Genomic DNA, 27437 nt, shown 5'->3' with positions numbered 1-27437 from the left:
GCATGTGTATTTATGAATCATAGTTTTCTCTGGATATGTGCCAGGAGTGGGATTACTGGATCATATGGTAACTCTATTTTTAGTTTTTCAAGGAACTTCCATAATGTTCTCCATAGTGGCTGTGTCAATTTGCATTCCCACCGAGAGTGCAAGAGTGTTCCCTTTTTTACCCACTCCATCATTTATTATTTGTAGATTTGGGGATGATGACTATTCTGCCTGGTGTGAGGTGATACCTCACTGTAGTTTTGATTTGCATTTTTCTGATAATTAGTGATGTTGAGCATCTTTTCATGTGCTATTTGGCCATCTGTATTTCTATTTTGAAGGAGTGTTTATTTGTATCTGCTGCCCATTAATGACTGGATTGTTTATTTGACAGAGTGTATGAAGCTTTTATATATTTTGCAGATTAATCCCTTGTTTACTTTATTTGCAAATATTTTCTCTCATTCTATGAGCTTTCTTTTTGTTTATGGTTTCTTTTGATTTGTGGAAGCTTTTAATTTTAATTAGATGCTACCTATTTATTTTGATTACAAGGTGGATCAAAAATTATTGCTAAAAGAAAAAAAATAACTACTGCAATTTATGTCAAAGAGTGTTTTTCCTAGGTTTACCTCTGAGAGTTTTATAGTGTCTGGGTTTACGTTTCAGCCTTTGATTCATTTTGAGTTTATTTTTGTGTATGGTATTAGAGAGTGTTCTAATTTCATTCTTTTCCATGTAGCTGTCCAGTTTTCACAGCACCACATATTGAAGAGACTGTCTTTTTTGGTTTGTTAGTATTTTGTTGAGGATTTTTGCATCTATGTTCGTCAGTGATATTGGCCTGTAATTTTCTTTTTTTTTTTTTTTTTTGGTGGTTCTCTCATTTTTCTATCAGGGTGATGGTGCCCTCATAGAATGAGCTTGGGAGTAATCCTTCCTCTGCAAGTTTTTGGAAGAGTTTGACATGGATAGGTACTAACTCTTTAACTATTTGATAGAATTCACCTGTGAAAGCATCTGGTCCTGGACTTTTTATTGGAAATTTTTAAATCACTGTTTCAATTTCAATACTTGTGATCAGTCTGTTCATATTCTTTATTTCTTCCTTATTCAGTCCTGAAAGGCTGTACCTCTAAGAATCTGTCTATTTCTTCTAGTTTGTCCATTTTATTTGCATATAGTTGTCTGTAGTAGTCACTTATGATCCTTTGAATTTCACCTAAGTGTATTCTTAATGAAACCAGCCCTGATTACCTTGTTGTGGTGAGGGCATAAAGGTAAAATGAGGGAGTGTAAAGCAGGAAAATTCGTCCCTACCCCCAGAAGAATGTACCTTGAGCCCGGGTTAAAGGAATTTCATACAATTGGACACATTCTGGTGTTTCCTCACTAAAAATTCTAGTCCTCTTCTGTATCAACCAGAATAGCAGAGAGTTAGCTTGAACTGCTTTTATGTTTGTTTGTGTGTGTGTGTGTGTGATGTTAAAAATGAAATTTTACCAGGATAAACAGCCACTGGTTGTGATGTTAAAGCCACAGGCTACACAGAGGCTTGAGGTGAATGTATTCCACCTGCAAATTGCTCAGACATCTAGATTTGCTTGTCTGTGATCTCTGCTGGAGGGATAAAATGTTTTGGTCATCTACCAGAAAGATTAAACCACAACATGCTCAGAAAGAAGGTGAGGAAATTGGTATGTGCGCCTGAATTGCTCTCTGAAACTAAGCTCTGACTGAGTTTAAAACAGCTTCCTCTTTCACTTTCTTCAGTGTGATGCAATGCATCTTCCACCGTCCTCCTCATGCCATATGTTTTTCAAGGTGGAGAGTGAGACAGAGCCTGAAATTCCAGAGGACCTTTTCAGTAGACAAGCATGCCCTCAGCACATGGCGGGGCAGAAATATTAGGAGCCTCTGACCAAATGGCTCCAGTCTTGGAACTGGTGGGACAGATTCCTTCGAAGTTGGGTAGCATGTGTAACTCTCAAGCTACAGTTGGACAGCCACCTCTAATGCAAAACTTATCAAGGTTCTTTAAGTGAATCCTCAGATCCAAGCTGGTCACTTTTGAGACTGTCTATTCATTTTAGTGGCTTCTCCAGAGAATTCATACAGCCAAGGCTTCCCAGAAACCAAACTAGGAGATGGAATTTGGTCCTAAATTAAGGGAGATGCCTCTACTTCGCCTTTTTCTTCCTAGAAAGGAACAAAGTGCTCTGAGCCACAGATAGACAAGCCCTGATGGCTTTCCTACAGCTCTTATGAATGCAAGGGTTTTCCAGGGGAAGCCAACATTTCTGCCTCATCCAGAGACCTCAAGCTCCTGATAAGAATGCTGGTTGATGTCAGCTGCAATCCATGAATGCTGTGAAGAGGCATCAAGCATTGGTTGAGGCAGTTTGTCCAGGCTCTGTTTGCTGGCCAAGATGTAAACTATTTTGAGCACTACAGTGGAAGAAATCGGTCAACTGCAGAGCAGTTTGGGCTGATGAGTGGCCAGGAAGAGCCAAGACAGCTAACCCAATAGTAATAAAAGTCCATCCAGGCACCAAAACTCCAAACTTAAAGCAATAGCCTATAAAGAGACATGTGAAGGAAGTTAAATCTCTGATAATTATGTTTCTTAAATACCAATTAATCCAACCTTGTCAATGCTTATATAATACTCCAGTCTGGTTGGTACAAAGATTTGAGACCTGGGATTATCATGGCAACCCACTCCAGTACTCTTGCCTGGAAAATACAATGAATGGAGAAGCATGGTGGGCTACAGTCCATGGGGTCGCAAAGAGTCGGACACGACTGAGTGACTTCACTTTCACTTTTCAGAGAATTGAGAATGATTTCCCGCAAGATTGAAGAATGTACAAAAAGAGATGGAGGGGATTGAAACATAAAACATCGACCAATTTAAACTTGTTTTGCTTCCTTAAAACAAGTTGTTGGTTAACACAATCTTGAGTTATTTTTAGAGACAGCACCGGGCATGTGCAAAAAGGAGCCCCTGTTTCCAGGATGACCCCCGAACCAAGAGGGTTCAGCCTGTGGAACTCTCAGAGTAGGAATGTTGCCATGGGAGAACTGTATGAAGTCCTTCAATATGGAAAATCTGGCTTCTAGCAGCATGAATAGCTTACATGAACTAATTCAAGACTAGCCAATTAGCTTCCAAGTTTGCAGTTCCCCTGCTGCTGCTGCCAAGTTGCTTCAGTCAGGTCCGACTCTTTGTGACCCCATAGACGGCAGCCCACCAGGCTCCCCCGTTCCTGGGATTCTCCAGGCAAGAACACTGGAGTGGGTTGCCATTTCCTTCTCCAATGCAGGAAAGTGAAAGTGAAGTCACTCAGTCGTGCCTGACTCTTAGCCCATGGACTGCAGCCTACCAGACTCCTCTGTCCATCAGATTTCCTAGGCAAGAGTACTGGAGTGGGTTGCCATTGCCTTCTCTGGAAGTTCCCCTAAATCCTTTAATTTTACCCCAAACTCTGGATTGAGGAGATAGATTTGAGAGCCCTGCCTCATGTCTTCTTGCCATTCAACCTTGGAATAATTTTTTTCTCCCAAAAGCTTGTTCCATAGTATTGGCTTCTATGTGCATCAGGCAGTGAGCCCTTGCTGGGGAACACTAGTGACTGATAGGCCTGGAATTAGATTCCTCTCTGAATTCCTCTAGATCTGACACTGTTAGACTCCTCTTGACCCTAAGCAGAGTTTGTGTTCCTTAACACTCAAATGTATCTTGGGATAAAAGTAAGGACTCTGGATATACTCCATTACACTTCTTTAGGCAGAAAGCCTTGAAGGCTACCTCAGGAAATGACAGCAATAGGAGAAGAAACAGATGATAGGGACAATAAGATTTTATCTCTATGCAGTATCAGATAACCTCAATTAGAATAGCACAAAGCCATCTTGGATGGCTCCTTTCCTTTAGAAGTGTGCGCATATCTCAGATATGGTGGGTAGGGTTCTAGATCACTGCAATAAAGTGAATATTGACATAAAGTAAATCACAGGAATTTCAGGGTTTCCCAGTGCTTATAAAAGTTGTTAACCTTATTGTACATCTACTGGAAAATGTCTAAAAAATATACATACCTTTACCTTAAATTTGGAGAAGGAAATGGCAACCCACTCCAGTGTTCTTGCCTGGAGAATCCCAGGGACAGGGGAGCCTGGTGGGCTGCCGTCTATGGGGTCGCACAGAATCGGACACGACTGAAGCAACTTAGCAGCAGTAGCAGCAATCTTAAATTATAATACAGTTACAATGTAACAAAGAGAACTGATCAGAGCACCATAAGAAATAAAATAAGGAAAGAGTTTAAAATATTTAAAGAAGTAACAAAATGTGGCACAGGGACCCCAAGTGAACACACGGTTTTGGGAAAATGGTACCGTAGACATGTTCAATGCAGGGTTACCATAAACTTTCATTTTGTAACAAAACACAGTATTTGTGAATTATGATTAAGTGAAGTACAATTTTTAAAGGTATGCCTATTAATCAATTAAAACAATTCACATAAGAGTCTGACTCTGACTTTTTTAAAATATTAGTTTGTTTTAATTGGAGGCTTATTACTTTACAATATTTTGGTGGTTTTTGCCATACATTGACATGAATCAGCCACAGGTGTACATGTGTGCCTCCCCATCCTGAATCCTCCTCCCACCTCCCAAAAAGATGGTTCAGCATTTTTCTCTGAACGTACCCGATCCTGCCCCCTGCCTTCTGTGGCAATTCCCCATCTCACCTCAAGTCTGGGACATGAAACTGTAAGGTTTGCATTAGGGACACTTCTCAAGATTTTACAGGCATGTGGTGTTCCCCAGGAATCATTTAATCCAAGAGATAGACAAAATGAGGGCCCCCATGAGTGAGGACTGAAGAGACAACCACCCTTAGATATAGGTCATTCAGAGACGTGCCCAAACTTGCTCTCAGGCCTAGATTGCCCAGACAGGACATTCCCTCTTATAAGCCATGTAGTTCTCTGTGAGGTCAAAAAAGAATGGCCTCAGTTCAGTAGGGGGAGAATCTCAGGTTGGAGGGTCAGGTCCCAGGACTGACCAGGACCATGGTGCGGTCCCTGAGTGAAGAGAGAAGTATCACTAGACCCACAAATGAGGAGGCTTTACAGACCCCTGCCCCTATTCTTAACCCCAGAGGCTCTAGGCAGAATTATAAGGATGAGAAGCCTCTTCATTTCTGTCTGGTCTCAGTGAGGGAAAGGCTTTTTCTATCAGGATCAAACCTCAGTTCTGAGGAGGGTGGCATCTTGGCCATCACCACCGGGAAGATGAGGACCATCAATGCCGATGAGAGGGTCTCTCCCACCAAGGAGGAAGGCTCACCGAGTGGCGCTCCCTCTGTCAAGGAGAGATGCACAGAGAAGTGCCCTGATTCCCCACTAGGGACTCGGAGAGGTGAGGGCTTCGTTTGGGGGCAGGAGGACTCAAGTCCGTAGTGCAAAGGGTCCCAGGCTCTGCCAGACAGTGCAAGGATGACCCAGGGACTGCTGAACACTGAACGATGGTGTCCCCACAGAGCCCTGCCCCTGCCATCATCCCTCAGAGATCCCACACAGGGTAGCCATCACTGGAATTGGCTCCCCCCAACTTCCGTGCTGTGAGCTCTGACTGCTGTTCAGGGTGTTTAAACGAGAGTGGATCCCCAGGACTGACCTGAAGGCAAGGTGAGGACCTGAATGTGGAGTCCAGGGACCATTGCCCCTCCTGTAACAAAGTGAAACCCACAAAGTCTCGCCTCTGTGATCAGCAGGCGACGGTTCCTACAATGCTGTTAGGCTTACTTCTTTGGTAAATCTTGATCTAAGAGATTCTTTAAGATATAAGAGATTACTTGATTCTTGTAATGAAGGAAACCTAGGCCCTGGAGTTATCCAGTCACAGGGAGAGCCCTGAGTGCTAACAGGCCACGGGCAGTAAAGATGGTGACAGAAAGCAGCACCCTTGCACTCAATTCCCGGACTTCCCACTGAACTCTAGGATGTAAAGCTCTGTTTGGACACTTGTGGACACAGTTCAGTAAAGGAAGGTGTGTTATTCTCTGATAGATAGGAAGATGGGGATGCCAAATGAGGACCACAGAACAACCACGCCCACCCAGATTCTCCCCCACCCCTACTGTACTGTCTGAGACCCTGAGCATCAATGGTGGGATATGAGTCATCCTGACTTCTGTTCTACAGTTTCCAGGAAGTACAGACTTCAGGTCGAGGGCCTGGCCTCAGGCCAGTGGAGGGTGGATTCCAAGTGCTGGTCAAGAGTCAAGGTGAAGACTGAGTCAGGATTGAGGCAGGGGCCACTCAGCCCATAACAAAGAGGGGCGCACCAAGTCTCACTGCTGCTGTAAGCCCTGGAAAGTCCCGGCAGAGCCATAAAACTGAATTCAGCCCAGGAAGTCTCAGGGATGGGAGGCATTTGGTCAGAAGTAGCCCCTGCTTGCAGATGGAGGATACCTCAGTCCTAACTGCAGTGAAGTGAGCGCCCTAAGTACTGACTGGGGACCCCTCCCCATTTAGGGGTGGTATCACAAAGCAGAGTGGCTATGTATCTGGGAGGCTCCAGTGAGGGGGTAGTCACGTATGTAGTACCCTGACTTTGCCCCTCCAGGGACTCGTGGTATTCAGGACTTTGCTCTGAGGCTGAACTACCCAGATTATTGGTGGGAGGAGTCCTGAGTTCCACCCAGACCTGAGCAAGGACTAAGGTGGACACCGACTCTAAACTTAAGTTCTCATAAATTTTGGCCCTTTTCCGTGCAGAAACCTAGAGCATCTGTGAAGATGAGCAGTCTTCTCACTTCTGTCTGGAGAGTTCAGAGAAGTGAGGGTGTTGGACTAAGTGAATGACCTCAATTATGCCAAGGTAGGAGGCCCAGGGCTTCAGAGGAGTCAGGGTGAGGACCCTGAAAGAACTGATGATTGCACTCACCCACCAACAGGGGAATCAATAGAGAGTACCCTCTGTACCACCCTCACCCACTGCACAGCACTGAGAAGCCCAGGCATGGAAGTCAGGTGTATGTGAACCCTCCATTCGGATGGTATGGGATTGGTGAGAGCCTTTGTCTGAGAGGAGGTACACCAGGGCAGCAGACACGGGTGTCCAAGGCTCTACATAGAGCCAAGGAAAGACCCTGAAAGAGGACAGAAAACCCCAGTGAACCCAGGACAGAGTTCCCTAGAGCTGACTGCTGTGGGTGCCCCCTGCCAGGGACACTGGGCTGAGGTACCTCTTCACTTCTTCAGGTATCACAGGAAGATGAGGACCAGCCTCTGGGGTATAAGCTTAGAGCCGCACAGAGGAGGGGGCCCTGCGCCTGCCAAAAGTTGATACGATTGTCCTGAATATGAACCGAGAGGACCCTCACCCTCCAGAATGGAGGGGTTTAACCTCAAGGACTGGCCCACTGCTCCTCAGCCCCAGGAGGCAGCTGGCAGGGCTGGCAGGCTGCAGCCTGAGTCTCAATTATTTCGACAGAGTTCTCAAGAGGACAGGGTGATCAGATCAGGAGTCCTCTGGGTTTGTAGAGCAGTGCCCACATGGAAACCTGAAGAGGAGGCCTTCTTAAAGGCCGAGTGGTGCCTCCCTGCTGTGGGCACTCACACCCTCTCATCCTGTCTCCTCTGTGCCCAGATCATGTGCTGTTCTACCTGCACTCCTGCCTGTTGTCCTGACCACAGTCACCATGCCTCGGGGTAAGAAGGCCAAGCTCCACACCTGTGAGAAATGCCGCCAGGCTCAGCATGGCACCCAGGATCTGAGGGCCACTCAGGTCACTGCCACCACGATGGAAGCACTCTCATCTTCTTCCAGTCCTGGTCCCGGGGTTGATGCTAAGGGAAAGCCTGGTTCTAGGTCTCATCACCATCTCAAGAGTCCTCGGAGGGCCCTGGCCACCACCACTGTGCCTGCAGGTGTTTCTCCCACAAGATCATCCAAAAGAGCCCTTGGGAAAATTGGGAAAACACATAATTCCTCTCAGGCCCCTCTCTCCAATGTGCAGTCTGCAAGACACTCACTAACCAGGCCAACAAGTCTGTTGGTGTAGTTCCTGTTAATGCATATATAAGATGAAAAAGCCCATTAGGAAAGTGCATATGCTGAAGATCATTCATAAAAAGTACCACATCGATTCCCCAGGATCCTCAAAAGAGCTTCTGACAGGATGGAGGTGGTATTTGGTATTGACATGAAGAAAGACAACACTGCCAAGCATTCTTATGTCCTTGTCAGCAAGATGAATCTCCCCCACAATGGGATCCTGCACCATGGCAGGGGTTTTCCCAAGGCCGGTCTCCTGATGAATCTCCTGGGTGTGATCTTCATGAAGGGCACTGTGCCACAGAGGAAGACATCTGGGATTTCCTGGGTAAGATGAATATCTATGCTGGGAAGAGGCAGTTCTTAGTTGGGGAGCCCAAGAAGCTCATCACCCAAGATTTGGTGCAGCTGAAGTATTTGGAATATCGGCAAGTGCCTGGCAGTGATCCAGCATGCTATGAGTTCCTGTGGGGTCCGAGAGCACACACTTGAAACAGCAAGATGAGAGTCCTGGAGTTCCTGGCCAGGATTAACTGTTTGGATCCCAGTGCCTTCCACTTTTGGTATGAAGAGGCTTTGAAAGATGAGGAAGAAAGGGCCCAAGCTAGCAGATGTCCCAGTGTTCCTCCAGCAGTTCCTTCCATACGTGAAGCTGAGGCAAATTCTGCACTTTGAGGCTCAAGAGAGGAGTCAGTGTTCCAAGTAGTACAGGACTGGACCTCACCAAGGGTTCATAGTGTAAAATACCTTGGTGTTTCTGTTGTGTATAGGGAATTAAGAAATAAATCTATGTTTTTATGTTCTTGCTGCTTTTCAAATGTTGCTACTAAATGAAAGTTTATCTAGCCTATAATCTAAGTGTGCGAATTCATGAATCACACTTACTGTTGTTTATCAGTCTTAAGGATAAGAGATTTTTATATTGTGTAAAGCAAATGGGGAAGCTTCCATCTTTTTTAGTAAGCTGGTGCAAGATAGCATAGCATTGCAATATGTTATTACCTTGAAAATTTGAAAAAGTTAAGCAGTAAGATATGTGGGATCAAGAAATAGAGGAAAAGGAATATGGTCGGTATTTGGTTTCCTCATCCTTTGTACTCTTTGTTTTACAAAATTATAAATGACAATATATGCTTGGTTAATTCAAAAATGTAGAATTAAATTCTAATAATTTCAACCTCATGCTCACAGGCTCACTTATTCCCTAAACAGTAATTGAGCTTCTGCTCATAGAAGACTCCATGCTAGTACTTGGAGAGCTGGGAAAAAGATCTAGCCACTGACCATAAAATTATAGAGTCGAGAAGTAGCTGTCTTGTAAAGGAAATGGTGACATGACAGCAGTCAAATGTGAATTCCCTGATGCAAGGTAGTGGTGGGCCTTGGGAAAGTATAAATCTTTTGGTGGGAAGTAATTATAAGTTGAGTGCATGGCGGGCTGGATGAGGCTGTGGTAATCATGACCAGGGACCAGGTTCTCACATGGTGGGCTGCATAGTTTAAAGACAAAGCCTGGGATGGGAAACTGTCCTTAACAGTTACAGACACACTTCACTCTGTTGCATGTTGCTTTATTGTATTTCACAGGTACTGCTTTTCTTTTCTTTGTTCTTTTTCTTTACCAAAGTAAAAGTTTGTGTTAGTCAACCTTGCTTCCAGCAAGTCTTTCGGCTCCATGTTTCCAACACCGTTTGCTCACTTCATGTCTGTGTGTCACGTTTTGATACCTCTTGCAATGTTCACACCCTCAGCAGCAAAAATGATGGACTCGGTGAAGGCTCACATAATGGTTAGCATCTTTTTTCTTCTAGCAAAGAGGTGTTTTTATTTAAGATATCTATATTGTTTTGAGGCATAATGCTATTGCCCACGTAATAGCCTAAAATATAGTATAATCATAAATTTTATGGAAGCACTGGGAAACCAAAAAATTCTTGTGACTGCATTGTGATATGGACTTTCCTTTGGGGGTTGAGAACCAAACCTGCAGTATTTTCTGAGTCTGCCTGTGCTTTGGGATTGTGAGTAAATCAGAGAGAAATCACATGAAGCTGGCATGGAATGTGTCCTGTGCTCTTGTTTGGGTGCATGTAAACACTGCAGGTTAGATGTTTTATTCATGTTACCTTCTCTCCACAGAGTTTCTGAGAAATCAGGGTGGCACTCCCCTGAGGAGGGATGATGCTCAGAAGCCGCTAGAGTGGCGCCCTCTGTGTTCTTTGGGCTTAACTGTCAACTTTTAGGTTCTGAATATTTTTTAAGTCTACAGTTCATTCTCATTCACCCTCCCATAGCCCATGGCAACCACCACTCTACTCTCTGCTTTTTTGACTTTGACCATTTTAGTTTGCTTATATAAATGACATCATGCAGTATTTCTCCTTCTCTGTCTGGCTTATTTCACTGTAGCATAATGTCCTCTGGATTTATCCACGCTGTCATTAACTAGAGAGGTTAGCTTCATTTTAGACTGAATGATATTTCATTGTATGTATATTTTGCATCTTTTTTATCCTTTCATCTGTCACTGGACACCTAGGCTGCTTCCCTTTCTTGCCTGTTGTGAGTAGTGCTGCAATGAACATGGGAGTGCAGAGCTCTATTCGAGGTCCTGATTTCAATTCCTTTGGATAGTAGTGGAACTGCATAGAATATTATGTGTTATTTTTGCTTTTTGAGGAACCTGGATATTGCTTTCCATAGTGGCTGTACCAATTTACATTTCTACTAGCAGTGTTGAATATGTATAGTTTACTAAGAAAATTGCAAACTGTCTTCCAAAGTGGCTCTACCATTTTGCATCACCACCACCAAGGAATAACAGTTCTTGTTGATTCACATCCTTACCAGCATTTGGTGTTGTCAGTCCTTTGGATGTTGACCATTCTGAAAGGCATGTTGTGGTATCTGCTTGTGTATTTTAATTTGTAGTTCCCTAATGGTATACCTAGATAGCATATTGAAAAGCAAAGACATTACTTTGCCAACAAAGGTCCATCTAGTCAAGACTATGGTTTTTCCAGTGGTCATGTATGGATGTGAGAGTTGGACTGTGAAGAAAGCTGAGTGCCAAAGAATTGATGCTTTTGAACTGTGGTGTTGGAGAAGACTCTTGAGAGTCCCTTGGACTGCAAGGAGATCCAACCAGTCCATTCTAAAGGAGATCAGTCCTGGGTGTTCTTTGGAAGGAATGATGCCAAAGCTGAAAGTTCAGTACTTTGTCCATCTCATGCAAAGAGTTGACTCATTGGAAAAGACTCTGATTCTGGGAGGGATTGGGGGCAGGAGGAAAAGGGGACAACAGAGGATGAGATGGCTGGATGGCATCACTGACTCGATGGACATGAGTTTGAGTGAACTCTGGGAGATGGTGATGGACAGGGAGGCCTGGCGTGCTGCGATTCATGGGGTCGCAAAGAGTCCAACATGACTGAGCAACTGAACTGAACGGAATGGCATATGAGGCTGAGCATCTTTTCATATGCTTGTTTGCCATCTGTGTATCTTCCTTGGTGAGGTATCTAATCATATTTTTTGTCCACTTTTATTAGATGTTAATTTTCTTCTTAATTTTTAAGAGTTCTTTGTATATTTTAGATTAGAGCCTTCATCAGATATGTCTTTTGCAAATATTTTCTCCCAGACTATGGCTCATCTTCTTGTTCTCTTGGTGTATTTTTATAGAGCAGAAGTTTAAAGGGAATGAAATGTAGCTTATCAATTATTTCTTTCATGGATCCCCATCACTTTTTTCTATGATGAAATTTTTATTGATTGATTGATCGGTATATGGTACATGGGGTCTTAGTTCCCCAATCAGGGTTTGAACTCACACTCCTTGCACTGGAAGCACCATTTTTCTTTAATTTTAACTTTTTATTTTGTGTTGGGGTATAGCAAATTAACAATATTGTGACAGGTTCAGGTGAACGGTGAAGGAACTCAGCCATCCATATACATGTATCCATTCACTCCCAAACTCCTGTCTCATCACATGCCACATAACACATAACCAAAATAATTAAGAGTGATAAATAAAGGAGACAAAGAGATAATGCTCAATAACAATATGATCATCTGCTTGTGCAAAATTAAACACCCCCAAGTTACCAAGGCTTACAAGATTATCTGACACTATCCCTCTCTGTAGAAAGTAAATATTTATTTAATTAAAATATTTATTTTTTGACTGCTCTGGGTCTTAGTTGTGACACTCAGAATCTTTTTTGCCATGAGCAAGCTCTTTAGTTGTGGCATGTGAGATTTTTAGTTGTGGCAAATGAATACTTAGTTGTGGCATGTGGGTTCCAGGTACCTGACCAGGGATCAAACCCAGGCAGGGAGCACAGAGTCTTAACCACTGGATCAACAAGGCGGTCCCAAAATAAAGATTTTAGAACTAACCTAAATCTGATGGCTCAGATGATAAAGAATGTGCCTGCAATGCAGGAGACCTGGATTCGATCCCTGGGTTGGGAACATCCCCCGGAGGAGGCAACCCACTCCAGGTTTCTTGCCTGGAGAACCCACATGGTCAGAGGAGCCTTGGCAGGCTATATAGTCCATGGGGTTGTAAAGAGTTGGATATGACTGAGCAAATAAACACAAACCTTAAATCTGACTGAAGAGAAGGAATATATCAACTCTTTTTCTCTGACAGCATAACATGTATCTTGAATTCCTTGATTTGTGCTGCATTTTCCTAATCTTATATCATTTTGGGGACTGAGACCCATTTTGCCCAAGATTTGCTAGAGGGTAGCTGCTCAAATGTTGTAGGAACATGCATTTCTGAGGAGGCCTTTAATCAAGCGACAGAAGCCAATATAGGAACCTCCATGAAGGAGGACCGAGGAGACAGTCACCCCTGAATATAAGGGTCACCCAAAGACTAAGAAGAAGAATCTCAGATCAGTAGAAAGAGCAGTCCCAGGCTGTGGTAGATGTAGTGAGGATGATGCTGAGTAAGAGGAGTCCAGAAGGACTCAAGTTGCATCCCCACTCTCTGTTTGCTGAGGCGCCAATGGACTGTGATGTAACGAGAATCACCCTGACTTCCAACTTGGAATTCTCAAGGAGACTAGGACCTTGATGTAAGACAAGCAACTTAATAAACCACAGAGCAGAGTTACAGGATTTGTCGCGTGTCGATGTGAGGACCTGAAAGTGAACTCACAGTAGCACACACTGCATCAAAGGAGGCCCTGGAAAATCTCTGACACTGTGGTCCCCAGGAAGCTCTGGGCACAGATGTTAGGGTGATTTCAGTCTGGAAAGGCTCAGCAAGGTGAGACCTCTGTCTGATACGATCAGCCTCATTTTCGCAGAGGGAAGGACCTGAATCCAAGGAGAACCTCATGTAATAATGCTGAGCATTAGAGGGGACCCCTGGAGAGAGAGCCAAACAGACTTCTGTAAATTCTTAGCCCTAAGAGACCCAGAAGAGCTACTTCTGAGTGGTCCCCTCATTCGACCTGTGTGATCCCAGGGAGGGCAGGGCCTCCTCTAGCAGAATTGGACCCCAGATCTGCAGAAGGAGGCATCTTGACCATAACCGGACTTAAAGTGAGGACCGTCGGTACTAGTGAAAGGGCCTCCCCCAAAAGAGGGAGGCTTACAGAGTGGCGCCCCTCCTGACAAGCAGAGATGCTCAGAGCAGTGCCCTGACTCCCCCCACTAGGGACTTCGAGAAGCAAGGGCTTTGTTTGGAGGCTGGAGGACTTGAATTCATAGATGGAGGCGTCCCGAGTTCTGATAGGCTGTACAGGGTCGACTGTGAGACAGGATCCAGGGACGGATGAATATTGAGCTACCAGGGCTTCCGTAGTCCTTGCCCCTGCCGTCATCCCTGGGAAACCCCACGTAGAACCATATGCCCCGCCTCTGCACTTCCGCTTCTGAAGCGAGGCGGTCTGCCACTTGCTGTGGCGTCTGTTCTGTGGAGATTGATTGTCTAGGACGCGTCCAGAGCCAAGGTGAGGACCTGAATGTAGCTGAAGGGAATTTCCCAACCTCTCCCAGTAATAAAAGTGACCCAGCCTCATCCCACCCCTGTAATACGCAGTTTCACTGGCCCTGTCCTGAATTACAGGGCCGAGGCGCCATCTTGTAGTTGCCACCTGGAGGGCCACAGTGGGTCAGGCGGCTTTGTTTAAAGAGGGCGGTCTCTTTAGGCGAAGGGAGTAGTCTTGTTCTCAAAAGGTGAAAAGATGGGGCCTTCAGAGCTCACAGGGGTATCTGCTTCCAAAGAGGTGACTACACAGAGGCTCCTCCTGCCGCCACTGCTGCAGGGACCCGGAGTAGCGGCCCCCAATCTTTTTGGCACCTAGGACCGGTTTCTTGGATGACAGTTTTTTCATGGGGTGGGGTGAGCTGGTGGGATGGGGCGTGACAGGGTGGACAAGGGAGGGTGGGGTGGCATGGTGGTAGGGTGGGTTAGGGTAAAGGGGTGGTTTCGGGATGCTTCAAGTGCATTACATTGTTACTTTATTTCTGTTTTTATTACATCCACTCCAGTTTAGGTCATTAGGCATTAGATTGGGAAGGTTTGGACTTCTACCATATGGGTCCAAATTACCATAGAGTAATTCAGGCTGAGAGAACCCATCATTTTTGTGGTGGGGGTGGTGGCAGGCACTGGGGTTAAGGGACGTTCAGGTAGAGAAAGGCATTTATATAAAAGGGTATGGATCTAGAGAGTATTATGTATGCTACGTGAAATAAGTTAGAGAAAAAGAAACTATATGATTACACTTCTATGAGCAATCTGTAAAACAGAAACAGTTGTGATGCAGAGAAAAAAAGGAGGTGGTCACTGATGGGAGTTAGGGTTGGGAGTGTGGGGGAGGAGAGAAATAGATGAGGAAGATTAAGATGTACAAACTACTAGTTACATAATAAAATCAATGGGTTTGAAAGGTAAATAAAGAGATAGATAGATAAGGTAACCCCATTAGGCATAGGGAGGAGTCTCAGCCTTAGAAGAAGTCAAGCTAGGACCTTCAGTGCTAGTCAGCAGGCCTGGGATCCAAGCGGATTGCTGCACTAAGGAGCAACCCCCACTCTCAGATCTGGGCATCCCCAAACAAGGTAGCTGGATATGGAACCCCCAGCATCTCCTCTAGCCACTCAGGGAGGTGAGAGCTTTGCCTTGGGGCATGTAGACTCGGGTCAGCAGAGGGAACACTCCCAAACCCTACCCAAACTGGAGGCCAGAATCCTGAGTGAGGACTGAGGGAGCCCCTGACTCCAGAACTGGGGCAAGGGGCGGGGATCGAGAATCCTGCCCTTGTGATTTGCAGCATAGCCCCAGATCAGTTTTGGCAGGATGTGGCTCACTCTGTCACCTGTGGTCCCAGAAAGGTGAAGACCTTTTTGCAGGGTTTTGGACTCAGATTGACAGAGGGCAGAGTCCAGGAAGGATGCAGAGTCGAGGGGAAGATCCATACACGGTAGAGAGAGCCACATCTGATGCCACCTCAGCTGTCAGCCCCGGGGGTCCCAGGGAAGAGCTGGCCAGTTCTGGTGCCCCTGACTTCTGCCTGTGGGGTCCGAGGGAGATGAGGGCCTTGGTTTCAGGTCCGGCTGCCCAAGTCAGCAGAAAATGAGGAGTCCCAGGCCATGAGAGATGTTGAGGCACCAATTCTATGTTAAGAAGGAGACAACTGACTCCCCTAGAACAGAGGAGCCCACACAGAGTGCCACCTCTGCTGTCGCCCTGGGAAGCTCAGTTAGAGCTCTCAGGCGGAGATGCCCTCTCATTTTCTCCAAGAATGGTCTCAGGGACATTGGGGTTTGAGTCTGATGGGTGAGGCCTCATTCAACATAGGGAGGAAGCCCGGTTCCTAAAAGGAGTCACAGTGGTAACACTGAATGAACATGTGAGAACCCCACCCAGAAGGAAGTGAACCACATAGTGACATCACTCCTCTCAAACCTGGGAGACCCAGGCATGGGGACCAGATGACCCCCACTTGCTTCTCCCCAGAGCCTGGCAGGGAGGTGAGGAACCTCGTTGATGGGGGTATGGGTTCAGGTCCGCCACTGGAGCATTCGCAGCTAGTACCAGGAGCCCAGAAGAGGACCTAAGAGTTGAGGGACCATCCAGCTACCCCGTGACAACAGAGGGCAGTGCAGAATCTCTTCCTGACTGTCTGCATCAGGAGTCCACACACAGCTGTAGCTAGAGATTGGGAAAATGTCACTGCTTTCTAGTGGGTCTCAGGAAGATGGGGGCCTTAGTAGGAGGGAAGAGATCTCAAGTCAAGACAGATTTCCTGGTCCTGCCAGGAGTCACTGTAAGGACCCAGAGAGATGACTTAGATGAGCACCTACCCAAAGCAGTGGGGGCCCACAAAGTCCCAGCCCCTATCAGCCATGGGACACCCCAGGCAGAGGTTGCCAGATGTCACCCCTCACTTCAGCCCCAAGAACTCAGGGAGATGTGGGCCTTGATCTGAGGCCGGAAGACTCAGGGTGGACTAAGAGAGGAGCATAGATCCCATTCAGGTAAGGGCGAAAGGGGCCAGTGATGATGGAACAGCGGAGTCCCACAGAGTCCAGCCCCTGCTGCCATCCCAGGGAGGTCAGGGACGGGGTGACTGGAGGTGGCTCACTCTTTCTTTCACCTTGGGAACCTCAGCATGCTCAGGTCAGCAGAGGGTGAATTTCTAACATTTGCCAGGACTCACAGAGAAGATGCTAAGGACCGGTGGGAAACTCCCAGAATTCCTCTCATTGTCACTCCTTGGTGCCCCCAGGCATACATGGCGGGCAGAGGTGTGCCTCACTCAGAGCTAACAGGGAATTGAGCGCCTTAGTCCAATGGGTCAGCAGAGGAAGGAATCTTAGATTTTGCCCTGAGTAAAATCTGGGGACCTTGCATGAGTAGCACCCATTACAGGGCCTCAACCTCCTGCTGCAGCTCTTCAGGCCCCAGAGACCGTGGGCGGCAGGGCCAGGTAAGGCCACCCTGGCTTTCCCCATTCGATCTCAGGGAGCTGTTGGCTTTGCTATGAGGAAAGGTCCTCAAGCCAGGAGAGAAAGGAGCCCTCAGATCCTCCCAGGAGTTAGTGGGGACTGCGAATGAGGACTGAAGGTAGCATGCTCCCCCTTCCAGCTAATCAAATGAACACTAGAGTCTTGCCTGATCCTCTGCTGAGGCCCCTCATTTCTTTGTGTCATTTCTAAGGGAGATGAGGTTCTTCACCTGAAGGGGCAGCACCAGAGGCAGGAGGGAAGGGCCCACACATTTGGTGTTGACAAGATGAGGACCCTGAATGGTGGAGAACTGAGTTCAGGACAGAGCAGGCCCCCAGAACTGCCAGTGCCACCCACCCCTACAGTATCCACAACTCGGTTCCTTCTCATGGGTCCCAGGGAGTTTTGAGGTGTCACCTTTCAAACGGCACATGGCAGGGGTCCCGGCCCCACTAAGAGCTGATGTGACAGTTGTGTGTGTGAATGAAGGGAACCAGAGAGGGCCCCACTCCCAGGATCTTCTGTCACTGGAGGCAGCCACAGGCAGGCTGTGGCCTGAGGCTGGCTTGCTCTCACTTCTTACACCGGGTTCTCAGGGGATAGGCTGACCAAGAACAAGAGGCCAGTGGTTCCTGGAGTAGGGCTCTCAAGGATACGGGCAGAGCAGCCTTATTCCCTCCATGCTGAAGGAGCTCATCCACTCATCTTCTCTTCTCCAGGTTCCAGCATCACCTACTTGCCTGCCTGCTTCCCTGCCAGCTGTGCCTGCTGATAGTCATGCCTCGGGGGCAGAAGAGCAAGCGCCGTGGGCGTGAGAAACGCCGCCAGGCACGCATGGAGACCAAGGATCTCGGGAATGCTCAGGCTGCTGCCAGCCCCACCCCTACTTCTGGGAGTACGCCCCCGGGCTCCCCACCTGCCGGTGCAGGCCAGAAGCCTCAGGGAGCTGCAGCCACTAGCTCTCCTGTTGCAGGGGCTGCACGCCCCAGATCTAAAGCACGTGGCAGGGGCCAAGTTGAGGAACATGAAAATTCTTCCCGGGCCTCAACCTCTGCTAAGACCGCTCCTCCAGATCCTCTGACCAAGAAGGCAGGAGACTTGGTAAATTTCCTGCTTGATAAGTTTAAGATGAAAGAGCCCATTATGAGGATAGATATGCTGAAGCTTTTTCACAAAAGGTACAAGACACGCTTCCCCGAGATCCTCAGGAGAGCAACTGAATGCATGGAGCTGGCATTTGGTCTTGAATTGAAGGAAGTCAAGCCGAATGGTTACTCCTATACCCTGGTCAGCAAGATAGGCCTCATCAGTAATGAAGTGCTGAGCAGCAGCAGTGAGGTGCCGAAGAATGGGCTTCTGATGCCTCTGCTGAGTGTGATCTACCTGAATGGCAACCGCGCCTCTGAGGCTGATGTCTGGAAGTTCCTGAATGTTCTGGGCATCTATGATGGAAAGCAGCATGTAATCTTTGGGGATCCCAGGAAGCTCATCACGGAAGAGTGGGTGCAGCAGAATTACCTGGTGTATCGTCAGATTCCCGACAGTGATCCCCTGAGCTATGAGTTCCTATGGGGCTCAAGAGCCTACGCTGAAACCAGCAAGATGAAGGTGCTGGAGTTTTTGGCCAAGATCAATAGTACCGTCCCCAGTGCTTTCTCGTTGCATTACGCTGAAGCTTTGAGAGAAGAAAAGAGATCCCGAGGCAGATCTCTAGTTAGGTCTCGTGGTGCTGCCAGGGCCACTGCCCGCTCCAGGGTCCCACCCAGATATCTGTCCAGTGCCCAGTGAGTTCTCAGGCAGCAGCTTCACTTTGTTTGACCAATACTGCCAACCTTTTAAGAAGTGAGAGGCTAAAGTAGGGCTGGAAAGTTCATAATACTTATCTTCTTTGTGTTCCTATTTTACGCTATTACCTTTCAAATGTTTCATTTCCTAGAATGTTTGTTTAGATTCAGAATCCAAGTTTATGAATGACATGGATCACAGATTTGTTGTTGTCTGTCAGATCTAAGAGTAAGTGTTTTGGTACTGTGTAGTGTAATTCAGAAAATCCTTCATCTTTTGGGGATCAATTTTCTTGGAAATGTGAAAGAATGTTGTAGTTTTAAAACATATGAAAATCAAGTAAGCTGTAGTCAAGTTTTGACTTATGTTATTCACCTTTGTCTCTCTCTCTATAACATTCAGTAGTAACCTTAGCGATATACTTAGATGTTGTTAGCTTATTCAAGAATGCCGATAAAAACAATAAGAAACTACATTCCTTGCTTGCTGGCTCCTTTATTCCCATCTTTACTTGAGCATCTGCTCTTCAGAAGGTTCTGTGCTGGTGGGGGTGATGCAAAGATAAAGGAGACCCTGTACCTGCCTGTAGATGTGTTGAGTATATGAGCAGTGATTCCATAAGGAAGGTGGTGTGATGATCTAAGACAAGTGACAAAAATCAGGGAGGATGCTGGGGAGGGAGTTGGGATGAAAGCAGTGAGGTATGAATTCTCTCAGCCTTTATTCTCTTAAACCAAAACTTTGAGGTTTGGTATTTTGGCCAAGGTCAATGGTAACATTCCCAGTGCCTTCCCACCCGATTATGAAAAGGCTCTGAGAGAGGATGACGAGAGAGCCCAAGCTGCAGTCAGGGTTTATAGTCCTGCCAAGGCCAGTGTGTGCTCCAAAGTCACATCTAGCAGTCCCTCCAGCCCCTAGTCAGGTCTGAGGCAACTATTTCACTGCGTTCGACCAACACTCCCAGCCTTTTAAGTTGTGAGAGGCTAAGGTGGGGCTGGAAAGCTAATCATAATATACATCTTCTTTGTCTTCCTGTTCCTTCCTGGGAGGTCATTTTAAGTTGGCTGCGTGGTGGGCTGGATGAACCTGTGATAATGGTGAGCCGAGCCGAGATCCCTACATGGTGGCCCTCAAAGTTGGGAGGCTGAGACTGAAATGAGAAGCTTCCCTGAACAGTTACCCTGAGATTGTGAGTCAACCAGAGGGAATCTCCATCTGGGGGAAAGAACAGAAGGTGTCCAGTGCTCCTGCCCCAGTGCAGGTGAACACAGTCCACAAACCAGGTGTTTGATGCATATTACTCTCTCCTTTGTGATGGGATGTTGAGACGTCACTGTGCTGGCACTCTGGGCCCTGAACAGAAGAAGCCCCAGCACACTCCAAACATGAGGGTATCTCGAGTGTAATCTAGTAGACCTCCTGAGCGGGGCTAGATTTTAGTGGTGGTGAAATACATGAAAATCGGGGTGTTTTGTCGGGAGGGCTTTGGGAGGCAGGGGAATTACTGGCCCTTGACACAAATTCTATAGGATTTTGCATTGCATCCTGGTAAAACACTTGCCTCTAAATTCAATAACATATTCTCTGATAGAGAAAATTTACATAGGATTACTTGTTTAGTTGCTAAGTCGTGTCTGACTCATTATGGGCCCATGGACAGTAGCCTGGCAGGCTCCTCTGTCCATGGAACTTTGCAGGCAAGAATACTGGAGTGGATTGCCAATTCCTTCTCCAGGGGATCTTCACAACCCAGGGATTGAACTGACATCTGGTTGTCAGGTAGATTCTTTACCACTGAGCCACCAGGGAAGCCCTACAGTTTCTTGCTAAGCAGAAGTTTGATTGACTTAGCTTTCTTTGTTTAGAAGACCACATAGTCTCTAGTTTCTCCTGGGTAAAGAAAAATTCCCATAGATGAAGGTAGAAATTCCCATAGATTTTCTTCTGGTGTGAAAATAAGCATCATAAGGCCTAAACATTGCCAGCTGCATTGCCAGGTGCTTTACACAAGCTACATATGTTCTGATACTTCTGTAAGACAAGGCTTATCAAATTCAGTTAGCAGACAAAGAACTTCTATTCTCCAGGCTGATAAAGTGATGGAACTGAGTGTAGAGCCTGGTCTGAATTGCTCTAGAGTCCATAATGTTTCACTCCTCCCAGTCTGAGGCTGACATATTGTCAATTCATTTCTCTTCACACTGCCTGGTCACAATCCCCCTGCCTGGCTGCGATCCCCCTCGCTATGGGGGGATACGAGAGCACTCCTGTGGGGTCTGAGAGCCGCTATGGAAACCAGCAAGGTAGAAGCCCTGGAGTTTTTGGCCAAGGTCAACTATACTGTCCCCACTGAATTCCTGCCCCCATTATCAGGCGGCTTGGAGAGAAGACGTAGAGAGCACTGGAGCCAGGGCTGCAGCCAGGGCTGGCACTTCTACCTCGGGCAGTGATGGCCCTACTGTGGCCAGTGCCCAATCCATGGCCGCATCCAGCCACTCGTCTCACCTCTAGTGTGGTCTGAAACTGTTCTTCACTTTGTGATCAGAAAAGCCTGTCAACCTGTGTTCCTGATATGCATCAATAACTTTCTGACTTATCCTTTTCTTGTGGGGGGTAAGGCGGTAATTTTCAAGTGATTTTCTTTTCAGTACTAAGTTTATTTAGATTCAGATCACAAGCTTATGAATGACACGGGGTCACACACTTATTGCTGTTTACCAGGTATAGAAATAAGAATTTTGCTTTCTGAAATACAAACTGAAAACTTTTAAATCATCTGTGTGATCCAGAGCAAGATTACATGGCATTGGAATAGGGGTATCCTTGGTAATGTGAAAAACCCCACACTAAGATAGGATAAGAAGAGAAAAAAAATTTAAAGTGGTTCAGTTATGGGTCTAGCTTACTGTATTCAGTCTCTCATTCCTAAATTTCAAAGATACATACCTTTTAAATTTAGAAGCATATATAACTTTTGCATTTCAGATATACTTAAATTATTAAAGAAAATGTGGGTTTATGAAAATGTAAATTGATGCAGCCACTATGGAAAATAGTATAGATGCTCATAAAAAAATTGAAAATAGAACTACCATGTGATCTGGCAAGTCTACTCCTGGAAATTTAGCTGAAAGAAATGAAGCCAACACCTGGAAAAGATATCTGCACCCCCCATGTTCATTGAAACATTATTTACCATAACCAAGTTATGAAAACAACATAACTGTCCATTAATGGATGAATGGATAAAGATAATGTCACATAGACACACACACACACACACACATTCATCATCACTCAGATATTATTTAGCCAATAAAAGAAAAAAAGGAAATCTGGCCATTTGCAGTAACACAGTTGCACCTTGAGGGCATTATGCTAAGTGAAATAAGTCAGACAAAGACAAATACTGTATAATCTCACTTATATGTGAAGATTTTTGAAAAATGAACTCACAGAGAATAGATTAGTGGTTGCCGCAAGTGGGGGTTGGAGGATGGATGAAATGGGTGTACGTGGCCAAACAGCATAAACTTTCACAACTTTCATGTACAAAATAAAGAAGTCCTGGAGATATAATGTACAGCATGGTGACTAGTTAATCATTGTTGTTAAGTCGCCAAGTGTTTTCCTACTCTCTGCAACCCCATGAATTGTAGCTTGCCAGCCTCCTCTGTCTAGGGAATTTTTCATGCAAGGATACTGGATTCAGTTGCCACGTCCTTCTCCAGGGGATCTTCCTGACCCAGGAATCAAACCCTCATCACCTGCATCAACAGGAAGATTCTTTACTGCTGAGCCACCAGAGAACCCCATAGTTAATAATACTGTATTGTATATGTGAAAGTTGCTGGGAGAGTAGATTTTTTTAAAGTGAGGTATAGTTGATGTGGGCTTCCCTGGTGGCTCAGATGGCAAAGAATCTGCATGAAAGGCAGGAGACCTGGGTTCAATCCCTGGGTCAGGAACATCCCCTGAAGAAGGGAATGGTTACCCACTCCAGTATTCTTGCCTGGAGAATTCCATGGACAAAGGGGCCTGGTATGCTACAGTCTATGTGGTCAAAAAGAGTTGGACAAGACTGAGCAACTAATACTTTCACTTCATTTTCATAGTTGATGTACAATATTTTATAAATTACAGATGATTAACAAAGTGCTTCACAGTTTTTAAAGGTTATGTTCCATTTACAGTTATTATAAATATTGGCTATATCCCCTTTGTTGTACAATATATCCTTGTTGCTTATTGTATACATATTAATTTGCACCTCTTAGTCTTCTGTCCCTGCCCTTCACCTCCTGCTTGCCACTCCCCACTGGTAACCACTAGCTTGTTCTCTATATCTGTGAGTCTGCTTCATTCCCCTAGTCTTTTATTTTTTAAATTCTCCATGTCAGTAGTATCATACAGCATTTGTCTTCCTCTATCTCACTTATTTCATTAATACCGTCCAACTATTTACTAATTAATAGCATAATACCCTCCAACTCCATACATGTTGTTGAAAAATTGCAAAAGTTCATTCTTTTTAATGACTGAGTAATATTCCATTATGCGTGCACACACGCGCACGTGTGTGTGTGTGTGTGTAGGTTGTATACATATAGATTACTTTTGTACCTTGGCAAATGTCAGTAATGCTGCTATGAACATTGGAGTGCATGGAATTTTTGAATTAGTGGATTTTTTGTTTCATTTTAAACAGTAATTTAAAGTTTATTCAAGCTTTAATGCAGGTTATTGTGACTTTAAGTTAGCATTACATGGCATACTTCTGAGTCCATTCCTGAAAAATTCGGTTGTACTCATCTCTGTCTGTTTTATAGATCTATGCAACCTCTGGCACTGGGGAGGGGGTCATTGGGGTTCGGAACACATAGCAGGGAGCAAATGGATACCAGAACTGTAGAAATCATGGAAGCAAGAGACCACAGTGATTTTAGAGTAGCGAACCGAGTGCTGCCATTAGTGTTCATGTCTGGATGATAAATTCTGTTGCAAATGCACCCTTAGGTAGTGTGAACGGGTAGTCTTTAGGGAAATGAATTGGCACAGAGAATACACTGCCTCAGTACGGGCTGCCGTTCTTTTTCATAATTGTGGTTTCCCAGTGAAATGTATCATCCCCAACTGGACCTGTAGAATACTGTGCTGGAGGGTCCCTGGCCACCTCACTAAGTTCCTTATTAATCCATTTCAGCGCCACAGTCTGTGCTTTTTGTCTGACTCCTCACTATCAGTGTGTGAAGGTCCGGCCAAAACTCCTGACTATCTGGTGGCTGGGAAGGATTACCTCTTCATCTCACACTGGCTCTGCCAGACACAGGTGCCTTCTTAATAAACAGGGAGGTTGGACTGGGGTGGGGTCACTGGCAGAGAGTAGATGAGGCTGGAGGGGAAGGGGAGATGAGCAGTGGAAACCCTTAGACTCAGACAAGCATCGAGTACCTGACGGAGACCATCCAAATTAGGGGGTTCTTTTTTTTTTCAGATACACACCTGGGAGTGGGTTTTCTGGGTCATTTGGTAGTTCTCTTTTTAGATTTTGAGGACCCTCCTTACTGTTATCCATGGTGGCTGTACCAATTGACATCCCCACCAACAGTGTACAGATCTTGTGCACATGCTCGCCAACATTTGTTACTTCTGTTCCTTTTGGATGATAGCCCTTCTGATAGGCATAAGATAATACCTCATTGTGGTTTAAATTTGCATTCATATGATGATTAACGATGTTGAACATCTTTTCACGTGCCTCTCGGCCATTTGTATGTCTTCTTTGGAAAAATGTGTATTTAAGTCTTCTGCCCATTTTTTTAATTCTTTTTTTAAACTGTTGAGTTATGTAAGCTGTTCATATATTTTGGATATTAACCCCTTATTGGTTATATCATTGGCAAATATTTTTTCCCATATAGTAGGTTGTCTTTTCATTTTGCTGATGGTTTCCTTTGCTGTGCAAAAGTTTTTACCTTTACATACATCTCATTTATTTATTTTTGCTTTTATTTTCCTAGCATTAGGAGACAGATCCAAAAAAATATTATTATCAATTATATCAAAGAATGGCCCACTCATAGTGCCTTCTAAGAGTTTTATAGTTTCCACTCATATTAGGTCTCTAATCCATTTTCAGTTTATTTTTGTATATAGTGTTAGATAATGTACTAATCTCATTCTTTGACAGCAACATGTCAAAGAATAAGATTAGACCCTAAACACAACTTGGTATTATCAGAAAACTAAATATGCTTTTACATTTGAGCCAGTAATTAGAGTTTTCAGAAAGTAACCCTGAAGAGACATCCACAACCATATGAAAATGTTTACATATCCATGAACATGTTAACTGAAGGAACATGATATATATCCACAGAGTGGAGTACTATACAGCTATAAAAAATAATGAGCATGATCTTTGTAAACTAATATGGAGTGCTTCCATGATAGATATAGATATATAAAAGAATGTGGGAGTTTGGGGCTAATGTCAATGATACCAAGTGCAGTGCCTTCGCATCCTGGTATGAAGAAGCTTTGAGAGCTGAAGAAGAGCGAGCCAGAGCCAGAGCTGCAGCCAGGGCTCCTACAGTGCCAGGGCCAGTGCAATTTTCAGAGCATGTCCAAAGCTCCTCCCACCCCTAGTGAAGTCTGAGCAGATATTTCACATTGCATTTCAAGACAGCAAGCAATCTTCCAACTAGCAGAGGGCCAAGGTATTTCTCATGGAAACACAGTATATAAAGTATTTGTGATCCTATACAATATGCAAAAATTAGAGGTTTTTCTTTTTTCTGTTTTTAAATGTTGTTCCTTTTAATAAAATATGTGTTTAGCTTCAGAGTCTAAGTATACTAATGGCACAGCTCTCCCTTGTACTGCAGATTATCAAGTTGAAAAATAAGAATTTTCATATTACATAGCACAGACTGAAATCCTTGAATCATTTCTTGTCATTTAGAATAAGAAAACATGATATTGAAATATGGTTTTTTTGCAAGAATGGAAATTATTCCACAGTGAAGTCTGTGTGATTACCAGATACAGAAAAAAAAAAGTCTTGAGAGGTATTCACTTCTTGGTTTGTTTTATTCCTTATAGTCTTTCTTTGTAAAACTGAAGTGTATATACCTGGATTGGCTTAGCTTATTTAAGAATGTGGGAGAAGTGAAAACCCAGTAAACTTTACTTCTTGCACACTTTCACTGTAATTCTTCAAATATCAATTTAGCATCTGTTCTTTGGAGGCTTCTGAGTAGTATTGGGGATGCTAAGAAAAATAAACCGAACCATTTCCTATAGAAGTCTAGAGTCTAAGAGAACAATTCATATAAAGTAGCTCGTGAACAAAGATCTAGGGGCCCAATAAAAATGAGGTGTAAGGAGGTGAGGGGATTGAGGGCTTCCTCATGAGGAGTCTAGTGTAAATACACTGAGGCAAGGCACTTGGAGACTAGGACAATAAATGTCCCTGGGAGGTAATTTTAAGTTAGGCTACATGTTGAGCCCACCGGGGAGGCTGTGGAAACACTAAATAGAGGCCAGACCCTCAGATGGTGGGTCTCAAAGTTGAGAGACTTAAGACTGGAATGGAACAATTCCTGAACAATTACTTTTCAATTATCAGGCTTCCCAGGACACTCAGTGGTCAAGAATCCACCTGCCAATGCAGGACATGTGGGTTCATTCCCTGGATCAGGAAGATCCCCTGGAGGAGGAAATGGCTACCCCATCCAGTATTCTTGCCTGGAGAATCCCATGGACAGAGCAATCTGTTCAGTCCATGGGATAGAAAAGGGTCACACACGACCGAGTGACTAAACAGCAACATGAGTAGACCAGAGAGAAATACCCCCTGGGGAGGGGATGGAATGTGCCCTGTGCTCCTGTCCCAGTGCCCGTGAACACAGTGCACAACCTAGATGTTTCATGCACATCATCTCCAAGGAGATTCTGTGCAATAAATGTAATAGTGGAATGAAACTGGAAACTCAGAAGCCAGTGGGCTGACACTGTGCTGTGACTCATGGAAACAGAGCTCATTTTATTGAAAGGGCATTCCATTCAGCATTTTTGGCTACGTTGATAATTCCACCAAAGTCTGTGAGGTGAGTCTATTTTAGGTGATGATGAAATTGATGAAGATAAGGGCTTATTTTAGTTACTTATTTATTTGGCTATGCTTGGTCTTACCTTTGGCACACAGGATCCTTGATCTTCCTTGCAGCCTGCGAGTTCTTTAGTTGCAGCATGAGGAATGTTTCAGTTGTGGCATATAGGATCTTTAGTTGTGGCTTGTGAACTGTTAGTTGCGGCGAAGCTGTGGCATGTGGGACCTAGTTCCCTGATCAGCAGTGGAACCCAGGCCTCCTGCATTGGGAGTGCAGAGTCTTAACCCCTGGACCACTAAGGAAGTCTCTAGGAGTTGTTCAGATGAAAGAGCAGCCGGGAAGGAAGACAGAATTAGTCTCAGAATCAAATTTAGATTCTTTGAATTTCTTTCAGTTAAAAAAGTACCCCCACACTCAAAATACGATCTAGTAATGGAAAGGAAAGATTCTTTCTAAACAGCATTTTGGACTGATTTGGTGTTTCATGTCCGAGAA

General features: G+C 45.0%; 1 protein-coding gene and 1 pseudogene across 1 annotated transcript; both read left to right on the top strand.

Annotated features, from left to right (window-relative positions):
• The first annotated feature begins 7708 nt into the window (after positions 1-7708).
• On the top strand, positions 7709-8739 carry LOC133242671 (melanoma-associated antigen B3-like; annotated as a pseudogene).
• Positions 8740-13954: 5215 nt separating this feature from the next.
• LOC133243538 (melanoma-associated antigen B1-like) lies at positions 13955-19303 on the top strand. The gene is made up of 2 exons (XM_061410520.1): positions 13955-14039; positions 17763-19303. Exon 2 carries the CDS (start codon positions 17821-17823, stop codon positions 18829-18831), a length of 1011 nt encoding a protein of 336 aa, XP_061266504.1. The 5' UTR covers positions 13955-14039; positions 17763-17820; the 3' UTR covers positions 18832-19303.
• Positions 19304-27437: the final 8134 nt, after the last annotated feature.

The sequence above is a fragment of the Bos javanicus genome, chromosome X (genome assembly GCF_032452875.1).
Source record: "Bos javanicus breed banteng chromosome X, ARS-OSU_banteng_1.0, whole genome shotgun sequence".
Lineage (NCBI taxonomy): Eukaryota > Metazoa > Chordata > Mammalia > Artiodactyla > Bovidae > Bos > Bos javanicus.
This window is presented reverse-complemented; position numbering and strand designations above follow the sequence as displayed.

What these genes read in the sequence shown, in the direction of transcription:
- LOC133243538 (XM_061410520.1), top strand. Translation starts at nt 17,821, where the DNA reads ATGCCTCGGGGGCAGAAGAGCAAGCGCCGTGGGCGTGAGAAACGCCGC.